At 34.5% G+C, this 11,977-nt stretch overlaps 2 protein-coding genes across 8 annotated transcripts in view; one reads left to right on the forward strand and one right to left on the reverse strand.

The window, feature by feature from the left end:
• LOC109352046 (DNA-directed RNA polymerase V subunit 1-like) overlaps positions 1-3,971 on the reverse strand; it is a 28,905-nt gene extending 24,934 nt beyond the window's left edge. The window contains exons 1-5 of one of the 4 annotated variants that reach the window (XM_019593829.1): positions 3,719-3,971; positions 3,496-3,570; positions 1,308-1,403; positions 627-753; positions 432-547 (exon numbers count right to left, since the gene is read on the reverse strand). In XM_019593829.1, coding sequence (XP_019449374.1) covers positions 432-547; positions 627-753; positions 1,308-1,388 — 324 coding nt within the window. In that variant the 5' untranslated portion in view covers positions 1,389-1,403; positions 3,496-3,570; positions 3,719-3,971. The other 3 variants (XM_019593827.1, XM_019593826.1, XM_019593828.1) reach the window with 3 other exon arrangements.
• On the forward strand, positions 6,791-11,833 carry LOC109352048 (pentatricopeptide repeat-containing protein At5g24830). Of its 4 annotated transcripts, none has more exons than XR_002108319.1 (6): positions 6,791-7,045; positions 7,138-7,292; positions 7,398-7,595; positions 8,683-10,278; positions 10,798-10,881; positions 11,599-11,833. XR_002108319.1 is itself a non-coding variant. In XM_019593833.1 (4 exons), exons 1-4 carry the CDS (start codon positions 7,040-7,042, stop codon positions 10,118-10,120), a joined length of 1,797 nt encoding a protein of 598 aa, XP_019449378.1. In that variant the 5' UTR covers positions 6,791-7,039; the 3' UTR covers positions 10,121-10,428. The 4 variants fall into 4 exon arrangements, 1 of the variants encoding a protein (XP_019449378.1); XR_002108320.1 differs by lacking the exon at positions 11,599-11,833 and adding an exon at positions 11,471-11,575; XR_002108321.1 differs by lacking the exons at positions 10,798-10,881; positions 11,599-11,833 and adding an exon at positions 10,400-10,461.

Raw genomic sequence — 11,977 nt, forward strand, 5'->3', positions numbered from 1 at the left:
CTATATATATATATATATATATATATATATATATAGTTCGAGCATCAACAACACTTAGGTAGGCAATTTTAAGTACCATAGTAAGCCCTCAATAAGCTTGTGGCATGCCTGGTCTGGGAATATGGTAGTCTCCCATCCCCCTATATTTTTTTCTCAAACCCAGGCAAAACTAATAAATAAATATATAGATAAACCATCGTCTAAAAGATTGTGTTTTAGTTCTTCAAAGTAATAATGGTTAGTATGATTACATAGCTTTTTATCAATATAGTATAGTTAACTAATATTGAAGTGATTACAAAAATAAATTACTAAATGCTAAAAGAGGGTGAAGGGGTAGCAGGTGGAATATAAGAAATGCATTTAAAAAACACTAAAATTGGACTAAAGGTCCTGAAGAATATCATTTTCATTTTCCATTTGGGAAATACCTTGGTTTTGTTCATTTTCAAGCAGTTCAAGCATACCAGGCTCAACATCCGCTTCAGTTCGCTGACATGACTTGGATGGTAAATTGGAACAGGTAGCTCAATGTATCCAAAGTGGCCTGGAAAGTAAAGTCAAACAATGTTGGTTCATTTTTTCCATCATATCCCAGTAGAGAAACTGACTAAATAAATCCATACCTTCACATTTTCCAGCTTCGGAAGTACCACAGGAGTCACATCTGCCAAATTCGAGAGGTAAGCCAAGGAAAGAATTTGACAGCTGACTAGCATGACTAATTGCAGAGCCACTAATGGATGCTATACACTGTCAAGACAAACAAAAAATTTCCCAATAAGCTGATTATAACCAATACATGTTGAATAGGTCATAACATCATGAGTAAAGCTTAGTTAATAATTTAGACAAATTCTGATTTATGCAAAAGAGTGAGATTTTCAAACAAATAACAAAAAAACAAAATAAAAACTGAGTGGCATGCAGCCGCGTAGGTATATACCCTGAAAAGGATATGTTTAAGACTGTGGTTTAAGTACATTTTGAACTTTTAGACCAAAACAAAAACTGAACATGTGGCTGCATATGACCAAGGAGTAACAACATGAGTAAATTTCAAGAAACGCCAAAATGAAAACAAGGTCCAAAAAGAACCTAGCAGCAAGCACTGTCCAAATTTCAAGCAAGGATTTCCTAAATTCCAAGCATGCCATATTCACCCTTGGCACGGAACAAAATAACATTCTCCATAATAATTGACAGTAGTTCATCTCATTTAAGTCATTTCCCATATAATCTGATTTGTGGAACAGCACCTAGTAGCTATAAATTTTAACTGAAAAACAAATCCATATTATGCATACAATTTCTTTACGTGTAGCCATGCCAAATCTAATGCCGACAACCTCCCCATCCAAAACATTTGAAAGGGGATTATCCTCCATAACTTTTACAGGATCCTGCAAACATATAATTCATAATCACAGTTATTATTTGTAAACCTTGAAAAATGAGAACAGAATTACGGCAATAAAGGAGAGCATGAAACAAACAAATGAATGAACAGAATAATAGTAGAAGGGTAGCCTGGGATAATGTTAAAGAAACACTCCTAGCATCTTTGTAGGATGAAACAGTATATGCACCTTCTAACATGTCACATATTTGCCCTCTATGCACAATTTCAGCATATCCTCATGCAGAGAAAGAATACATCTAACATGTCCATAACATTTGGCAAATGCAAATCTCTCAACACAAAATTTGCCTTTAAAGAATCCCTTATAACTAGATAGCAGTATTGTCGTTGGTGGATAGCAACCCATGGTGGTTTGCAAAAATTCAGCCATACAAAATAGCGGATGGGGTTGCGGCCAAATGGTGGTTGATATATACATATGTGTGTGTATGTATATATATGTGTGTATATGTAGGGTGGGCGACCAAGTACACGAGGCTCCCACTTAGTGGGGTCTGGGAAAGGTAGATGTACGCAGCCTTATCTCCACAAGCGGAGAGGTTGTTTTCAAGAAAAATGATTTTGACAAATATATATGTATATATAAAATAAAAATTAAAAAAATATATTTGTTAAGGTTGAAAAGGAAAGAAGTTGTTAAGGTTTTTACCTAAGAGAGTGAAGAAAGAAGAGGAGTTGTTGGTCACGCCGAAGTTGCGGGTCGAGAGAAGGGGAGAGTGAGACTAAGAAAGGAGAGCTTTGAATGTGAGAAAGAGAGAGTGTCCCTTTTTAATTTAGGGTTTGTAATTTTTTGTAAAACCCAAAATTACCCTTATTTTTTTGGGTAAAACCCAATATTATCCTTAAAAAGGTAATAAAAAAACTGCCACGATGGCCACTTAACGTCATAATTTTCATGTTGGATTGCGTTCTGATGAAAACCGCCATCGAAACCCACCATTGCTGCTTTTGACAACACTGCTAGGTACCACATATTGTTTAGGGAAATAGACCTTTAAATACCAAGCAGCAAGCACCCAAATCACTGACTCCTCTTACTTGGTAGTATTACAATCATTAAAATAAAATAAAAAACTCGCTTAAAACAACCAGTTCGTGCAATGTCAAACTCATTGCCGAATCCAAGCACCCATCAAAGCACTGGTAAAAAGTAAAACAGAGAGATTACACTTAAGTGTGTATCTAAATCAGATTACACAGATTACTAAATTTGCAGTAGAAAGTATTAATTACTCCAAACAAAAGTGAAAAAACCAGTTACACGAGTAATCATCTCCACAGAATAAGATTTCTCTTTAATCCTAGCACTGATTGGCTTTACATATACAATAAATAGACAAACCACTTCTCTTTAGTCTCAGTCTCTTTAACAATACAAAGCCACCTATGAAATCATCACCCAAGACCCCAACCAAAAGCATGCAATTGCAATTTTATCATCATAAAAAACCCAACTCTTTAACTTAGTAAAAGGAAGCCCCCACATGCATTTCAACCCATTAGTCAAGCCGGCTCACCACGGGTTCGAGCTGGGTCAGATCTGACCCAGATCCCATAAACCATGTTACTGGTAGCCAGCTTGGCTAGCGGGTTGGAGTAAATTAAAAAAAATGAAACACCATTGAAAGAAGTGAAATAGGAACTCAGTGTAGATTTTCTTCAACAACTATGATGATTGCAGGTAAGGGGCAGTAACTATCAAACCTCGAGAATGATGTGCAACATCTTTTGCTATATATCAAGTTTGAAAAAGAGAAACATGATGAGAGACAAGATTTGGAAATGGGATATACTTTAGGGTTCTTCACTATTTATTATTATTTTTAAATTATATTTTCTAAAATGAAGCTCGCAATATATAAGCACACTCATCTTCGCTTAAATGAGTTTACCAAAAAAATGAGGAAACTTTTCTCTAAAAACAGAACATCGACAAAATGAACAATGCCTTGAATTTTTTTCCCCAAAATGAGCACATTTGAAGTATACATACATATATATATATAAAGAGTTACTAAAACCTAAAATTGAAGCACAAAACAGAAACAAAACTATATAAATTTTCTACCTACTTCTCAGCTCAGAAGCGAAAAAATGCCTCCACTTCGAGTATTTCACTGAGCTCAACGCAAAACCCTACCTACACCCTAAAAAATCAGAACAAAAAAATGAGAATGCAAAACAAATTGGTAAGTCATGTAATGAAAGCAAAAAAACAGAATGTAGAGCAAAACGTTTCTGCATGGAACGAGAATGCAGAACCATAACCCAAAAAATGAAGAAAAATCACAGTACCGATTTGCAGATTCTTCTCTCTCTAAAGAGAGGGTTTGGAGATGAAAACGAAATGAGTATGAGTGAGTGAGTGAGTGAACGAAATGAGTATGAGTGAGTGAGTGAGTGAGAGAGTGAGAGAGTATGAGAAGTGAGAAATGAAAGTGATTTTGGATTTTAATCTGTTTTGCATGTAATGGATTTTTTGGTTAGAACAAAAATTTGGAAACGGAAATTTTTTGTTTAAGCGCTTGTTGTGGTGCAAGAGTGGGTTTTTGGGTTCGGGGTTTTGGTTGAAATGACGGTAATGCCATCGTTGACTCGTCTTTTGTAGTTTTTGGATGGCCGTTGAATCGTATGTGACTATGTGTACTATTGGGATTTTGGTGTTTGGTGAGAGTATCGGTCGCATTCAAAATTTGCATTCATTTACCAAAAAGTATTGCATTGGGGGACATGCGGAACCCACTATCATTTATCACTGTACCTAGTAAAAATAAATGTTAGTAATTTTGTTATTTGCAAAGACAAGAAAGTATTCTTTTATATAAGGAGATAATTTATCTTCTTAATTTTACTCGGTTTTTGAAATGTATCTTATTTTTTTCTGTCAATATGTTTTCATTTTAAATATGACTATATCTTCAACAATTTCTCATGTTATTTTGGGATTTCCAATAATTAACAGTTGATTTATAAGGTTGACACTCTAATGTATAAGTAAAGTCTTCAATATTTTTTTTTTGAAGATCAACTGGTAGCTCATATTGCTCACCAAAAGCCCATAACTAAAATGGTAATGATCAGCCCAAATTGCTAGTACTAATAAAAATAAGTGAGTTTTTTTCACAGGAGTGAACTTAATTGTGGTTAAAATAAGTGCACCTTATAAAAAATAATTTAACAACGGTTAAAATAGGTGCACCTTATAAAAATGAATTTCACTCAAACAAAATAAATATAATTTAATATTTCATTAAGTCGTTACTTTATCGATTCGAGTTGTGGGAGACTCCCTTTAAGATAAATAAAATATTGTATGGATATTTAAGTTTGAAGGTAACATACTCAATAAATTTATAGATTGAATATCACATGTCAAGACCGAGATGTTACACTCATGGTCATTGCCTCATGACTCCCTACACCATCATTGGATGGTTGTGATGATTTTGTCATTATTAGATTGATGATGGTCATTGTCCTTCGATTGGTAGTGCTTAGGTGGTGATGTTAGTTATGATATAAGTGATGTTATGTAGTTGTGGTGGTGGAGATAATAACAACAATGTTAAAGATGGATGTAGTACTTGAGTTGGAATTTATGGAGATGGTTTTTTGTGATGGTTGGATATCAATCGTAGGGATAATTAGAGTTAAGGGTGGAAACAGGCTAGACCGCCTACCAGGGGCTTATTATCTGACCTATAACAGGCTAGGCCAGACTTTCTTCGTAAACAGGTCAGGCACAGGCTTTTTGAAAAGCCTATTTAGTTAAATAGGCCAGGCTGTAGGCCATCTAAAAGGCCTATTAAGCTTAACAGGCCTGCCTATTTAATTATATTATGTAATATGTTCATATTATACAATTTTAATATAAGTAATATTATTATACATATGTAATATTAATATAAAAAATATAATTTAATTGTTAGAGTTAGAAGAGTCTAATTAAAAGTAGGAATATTAACATATCTAAATGTAGATATGATGACCTATTTCAAGATGATATAGTAAAATAGACTTTTAAACATGCTAACAGGCCAGGCCAGACATAGGCTTTGAATTTTTTTTAAACAGGCTAACAGGCCAGGCCCAGGCTCCTACATACTATATAGGCTGTGCCTGTTTAAGGCAAAGCCTGGTCTGGCCTGTTTCCACCCTTAATTAGAGTGATCGTGGTCGTGATCGAAATGGTCAAGCTGGTGGGGTGGTAACCATCGAGAAGGTTGTTGGAGCTGTAGTGAGAGTGGTGGTGGCCTCGAGGTGGTTGTGGAGTTGCAATGGTGGTGGTTGCTAAGCCAGTGGTGGTCAAAGTGATGATCATCCTAGTGGCAATGGTAGGGAAGGAAGTGGTGGTTGGCAATGAGGTGATATAATTTTGTTTAAAAAATACCAATTTAAACAAAAAAAACAAAAATTCACCACCAACATCTGTTCACATAGCTAGTTTCATTACACATAGAGATGACAAAATGGGCCGTTTAACCCAATTTGTCTGTGCAAAAAATATCCACAATAATTTAAGCGAGCGCGGACATGCTTGCATTGGTTTAATGAACAAAATTCAATGCTCTACCCGTTTTAAAATGGGTTAACGGGTTTACGACGACCTGTGGGCATTGTTAAATCAAAGAAAGTAGTTGAAGATAAAAAAAAATTAATAAAAACTTTAATATTTTATATAAAGTTGAACAAATCACATTAGGTTGCAATTTTTTAGGTGTTAAAAATCATATTATATCATAACTTATTTGAAATTTTCTTAATTTTTTCTTAAATTATGTTGATGGGCCGCCTACATTGCGCAATTGAAATGCCTGCGGGTTCGGTGGGTAAGGCGAAATGAGTTAATAGGCAAAATTCGTATGCCCTATCTGCAAAAAAATGCATGCTATACACGTGTGCCCGCAAACATTATCAGTATTGTCATATCTAATTATACACGTGGACAAATAAATATATTTTTACAAAAATATTTTTTATTATGACTAAATGTTTTTCTTTGTCCATTACATGCTAATTAACAAGAGTATGTGAATAACAAAATTCAATCAACAAACTTAGAATTTTGAGAACATTTATAATGAGGGATTATAATCCATGCTAATTAACATTTATATGTAAAAAATATTTACTGATTATATATACTAGCGTGTCGACTGACACTCCGTACCGGTCACCCGCATAATCGCATGCAATCTAACCAAACAGTTTAACCGAATAGATCATTATCAAAAAAGATAAAAAAATATCATTAGTAATACAAAAAAATTAAATGACAATTTGATATTGGACTCAAATATATGCTATGGTTAAAAATGACCCAAATGCTTAACCCGAGTCCTTTTACTACCCGGACTGGAATGGGCCTGGACGTTATTCTAGGTAATCCTCTCAACCTCAACCTCATTCCCTCTTACCGCAGCAGATACATACATAGACAACACCGTTCCTTCCAACAAAGCCTTTATTTCTCACTATCTCCAATAAACACAGATCTCTCTATCAACACTAACTACTCCCATTTTTCATTTCCATTATTATTTATTCTCACATGACTTCAATTTTTTATCTCTTTCAATTTCAATAATCCAAAAACTACAACATAGAGTTAGCTTGATGGCAGTGAGTGCAATTTTCTTCTTTTACTGCATATTTATCTGATTTATTATAATTTTAATGTTTTTTTGTAATTGTTCTATTTGTTGTTGTATCAGCCATTTGTTATTGCGTGTGTAGAGCCACATTTGGTGCCAATACAATTCGTTTTCATTAGATTATTGAATCGCGTAATTGACTCTGTCAAACATGATGTTGCTCACACTTTCTCTGCTGTTTTTCTCTCACAACCCAATGTTTTCACACACCAAAGGTAATATTTTTACATTGTTTTTTGTCAATTTAGATGTTAGTATTTTGTGGCATAATGTTTTTGTTTTTGTTGTTGTTTATATTTTATAATGTATTTGGTTTCTAGGATTTGCTTTGAAGAGGGTGACATAGCTTTATCACCTGCAAAAGATATAATGTTAGCTATTCGGAACAAGTGCCAAGTGAATTCTGAAGATTGGTCATCAAAAGATAAGAACTTTGGAAATAAGAATGCCCCATATGCCGTTTTTAATGCTTTGGATTACATGCTTAAGGACAGTTTAGAACGTCTCAGAACGATGAGGTTAGCTTTGCTTCCAATGTTGTATAATTGTTAATAAGTTAATGATCGATTCAGTCCTTGAAAGATACACCTCTGTCATATTGTTTTTGCATGATGGGAATTGTCCCCTAAGCCCTGAATACGTGACTGCTGAAATATATGTTTTTAGTGACCCTAGGACTCATTTGAAACAGTTAAATGGTAAAGTTAATGACTGAGTGATCATATTAGCCCCCGAAAGACACAGCTCAATCATATTCAGTGAGGGATAGAAATTTAGACTATGAGAGGTCAGAACAATCCCAAACATGAAAGAGTACACAAAGACAATGATAGAAGTGGGGGACCATAGCATACCCATGATTGAAACTATTTTTGAAGTCCTTAGTGTATGTTATTTCATTCAAATTAGCCCAAGTGTCCACACGCTAAACACTAGGAACTAATCTGAACTATGAAATGTAAAATCTTAAGAGTAATTTCTATCATCCAGGGACTAGCTTGACCATTTACTCAATAGAATTGCTATGGTACCCTGATTAGTATACATCTGAGTAAGCTGTCATTCTGTCAAGCATTTATTGAATACCAATTTCACAAGAAATATTCATTTTTTTATTAGAAATAACAACTAGCCATTTCACACTAAGACTAACCGTAGAAATGTGTAGGTTTCTTTTTGGCATTTTATGCACCTCTTGTGTATTTATTTAAGAAAAATAATTATTTCTAAATCTTTGACTGAGAAGCAGCATCTTTTTCTTATTAGCAGTAATTTCTTGTAGGTTAATTTAGTAATTATACTTGTTATTGGACGACCTGCACCTGCTAATGTAATTTGTAAGTTATTATCAACTATGTTGATTGTTGTTAGTTGCTGTTGTTATCTAGAAGTTAAACAATGTTCTACTTTGTATTTTGACCAGTGTCTGATTGAAGCCTGTTTACACCCCTTCTTTTTATCTAGCTTTTTAAGTCCATTGTAGAGGATGTTTGTTTTGACAATATTGTTGAATAATCAATGGCATTATAGCATACATATGTCTGAAGAAAAAATATGAGATTCCAAAATAAATGATTTTTTTGGTTATTACATGAAATGTTGCAGGGAAAACATATCCTCTGTAAAGATAGGTCTTCAGGGATATACATGTGAAAATAACTACACTGAACATACAGTAACTCTTAGATATTTGTGCCTGGAAGGTAAGTTGGGAGCAGCTCTATGGCTTCGGAGGAAAATGGTGCAGAAAGGTATTCTTCCTGATGTCTTTACCCACAACCATATTGTAAATGGGCTGTGCAAAATTGGTCTTGTGGAGAAGGCAGATTGGCTTATTAGAGAGATGTTAGAGTTTGGTCCTCATCCCAGCTGTGCCACTTTCAATAATTTAATTAAGGCCTATTGTGTTGTTAATACGGTAGATAAGGCTTTGTCTCTGTTCTCCACCATGGCTAATATTGGTATTCAGCCAAACAGGATTACTTGTAACATACTGGTACATTCATTGTGCAAGAAAGGTCTTCTGAAAGAAGCTAAAAAGATGCTTGAAGATATATTACACGATGATGATGACAAAGATGTACCTGATTTAGTTACTTCTACAATACTCATGGATAATTACTTTAAGAATGGAGAAACTATTGAGGCTCTCAGCTTCTGGAATGAGATGCTTCAAAAGTGTACAAAAGTAGACGTGGTGGCTTATAATGTTCTTATCAATGGATTTTGCAAGAGTCAACAAACGAAATTTGCGTATGGAATTGCATGTGAGATGCTTAAGAAAGGTTTACTTCCTGATGCTTTTACTTATAATTCTCTTATTGGTGCTCTTTGCAAGAAAGGCAACACCAATGAAGCTTGCTATATTTTTCAAGTTATGTCTAAAATGGGGATTATGCCTGATCAAATTTCGTACAAGATTATGATTCAAGGCCTTTGTTTTAAAGGAGACATTGCCAGAGCAAAAGAGTTGCTTCGGTGCATGTTGGATAATTTAATGGTTCCCAAGCCTTTAATATGGAACCTAATAATTGACTTTTATGGAAGATGTAGAGATGTCAGTAATGCATTTTTTACTAGAGATCAGATGTTGGCTTTCGGTGTTCGCCCCAACGTATTTACTTATAACGCTTTAGTTGTTGCACTGCTTAAAAGTGGAGATATATATGATGCTTGCTCTCTGAAGGAAGAGATGCCTTTAAAAGGTCTCTTTCCTGATGTTGTTACTTATAATTTATTGATAGGCGCTGCTTGTAATTTAGGACGTGTTGGTTTTGCACTTCAATTACATGGTGAGATGTTGCAAAGGGGATATGAACCAGATCTAATAACTTATACCGAACTTCTTAAAGGATTCTGTATTAGAGGTAAAATGAAAGAGGCAGAAGAGCTTTATGCTAAAATTCTGAAATCTGGTTTATTGACGGATCATGTTCCAGTTCAGATTCTTTTTAGTATGTACTGCAAACGGAAGGATCCAGTTGTGGCATTTAACTTTTATCAAGACTGGTTGGCAAGTAAAGGGCGTAGTTATCCTTACTAACTCCCGTATTATGCTTATGGCTCTGTACATCACACGGTTGCAAGTTATGGAACATAAAGCTAGGGTTGCAAAGCCATTCTTTATTCTTCCGAAATTTATACTCATTACAATGTTGGTGACTCTCAGGTTGTGGCTCATATGAGTGATGGACACTCTAGGTATGTGTTAACATTTTATCCAGCACTATATTTTGGTTTTAGTGAAATGATTGTGTTAGTCTCAGTCATTCAAATCTATTGCTAAATGCTCCATTGAAAAACTCAATAAAGTAGATTTGAGTTGAACAACTTTGTAATTGATCCTATAGGAAGGGGCAACATGGAGAACAACATACCAGTAATATAAACTCCAATTTTCAGCTTTCCTACTTTTTAATCTTCCTTTTGCATGTCTGCCTTGTTATATAAATTTCTTTATTTCAAACATGAAATTTAATGTTCTTTTTTTATTGTGGCTATTTTTCTTGTGACGGTCCAAACAATTAAGTTGTTTTAGACAGTTCTCTGGTCAATGTTTCTGAATTCATGATGACAACAGTTGAACAAATTAGTTGCTTTGTTATGAGAAATAAAGAACCTAGGGATTCTATATTTTAGGCCATAGTGTTCTTAAAATTTTAGATTGCTATACTTGTTTTTTAAGTGAGCAGTGAGTCGGTGACACAAATGCTTTTGCAGGATGCCTCATTCATGCCAAGTCCAGAAGGTGTCATCAGCAGATAAAAGTAAAACAAGCTTGTGGCTTATCATTCTCCCGCTCAGGTTGGTTTTAGAAATAATAATTCTTTTCCTGCAACAAATTTTTGAAATATTTAATCATGGAACTTACGAAGGGAAGACACCTAAAGGGTTCTGAAATTTTACATGATCAGTTGACTTAAACTAAGAGGTTGCATCATATCCCTCATTCCCTTGTGGCTTGTGCTCTTTAGATGGCAATAGTCTCAAACTCACCAAAGACAGTAAACACTATTTCAGCATCTCATTTATATGGTTGAGTGTAGCATTAGTTATTTGATGAGCATTTCTTGAATTGAGATTTGAGAACAACCTACAAATTGGTTGAGGGAAATGAAACTCGATTGGTTTTATTTCCCAAGTTGATCTATAGAAACAAATTACATGAAATGCATATTGTAGTATTTTCTAGTTAAAATTTATGGGAATGTTAGTAAAAAAGTGGTTCTTGAAAGCTTGGAACATTTGATATCATATTTCAATGGATAGAAATATAACTACAGTTTTGATGGTTCCACTCAAAATACACATGGTTCAGAGTTCCCACACAATATCAGCCACTTAGATTATAATCGATGTAGTGATCCAGTTAATCATGTCTTTAACAATACAGGCTCTGGAGCAATGTCCAAACAAAAATATACTATATGATTATTAATTGAAGGGTGAGAGATGGTTGTGCTTGAAGTATTTTGATGCTTGACCTTGTGTAAATGTTCATAAATTCTTCCTTGTTTACAGAAGAAACATCCTATTGGAAAGGAGGGAAAATTCACGCCAGGAAGGATTGGCTCTCTTCCAAAACAGAGAAGATCAGATGCAACAAGAAACATGACAATATCAAAATGCATTCAGGCTTTCCGAGTTTTGAGTATCAGAGGAGGTAACTTCCTTGAAATAGCCATGAGCTAAACACCAAGGAGATACCATAAAGACAATTCTATCTAATAACAAGTTTAGTGGTAAGAAAACACCCTTTAAGAGGCAAGAGTTATGTTACAATAATACATTGAAGAACTGTTTTAGATATTTTAAAATTGTTAAGCTCTGCATCACTGATGATATTTACCCAAATTATGTAATTCGAATCTTTAGGTGCCATGCAGGTGTCTTGGTGCCA

The sequence above is a fragment of the Lupinus angustifolius genome, chromosome LG07, assembly GCF_001865875.1.
Source record: "Lupinus angustifolius cultivar Tanjil chromosome LG07, LupAngTanjil_v1.0, whole genome shotgun sequence".
Lineage (NCBI taxonomy): Eukaryota > Viridiplantae > Streptophyta > Magnoliopsida > Fabales > Fabaceae > Lupinus > Lupinus angustifolius.

Bases quoted from the DNA above. Each gene is read 5' to 3' on its own strand.
- LOC109352048 (XM_019593833.1), top strand. The intron at 7,293-7,397 runs GTAATATTTTTA...TTTGGTTTCTAG, and splicing joins AATGTTTTCACACACCAAAG to GATTTGCTTTGAAGAGGGTG. The intron at 7,596-8,682 runs GTTAGCTTTGCT...GAAATGTTGCAG, and splicing joins GAACGTCTCAGAACGATGAG to GGAAAACATATCCTCTGTAA.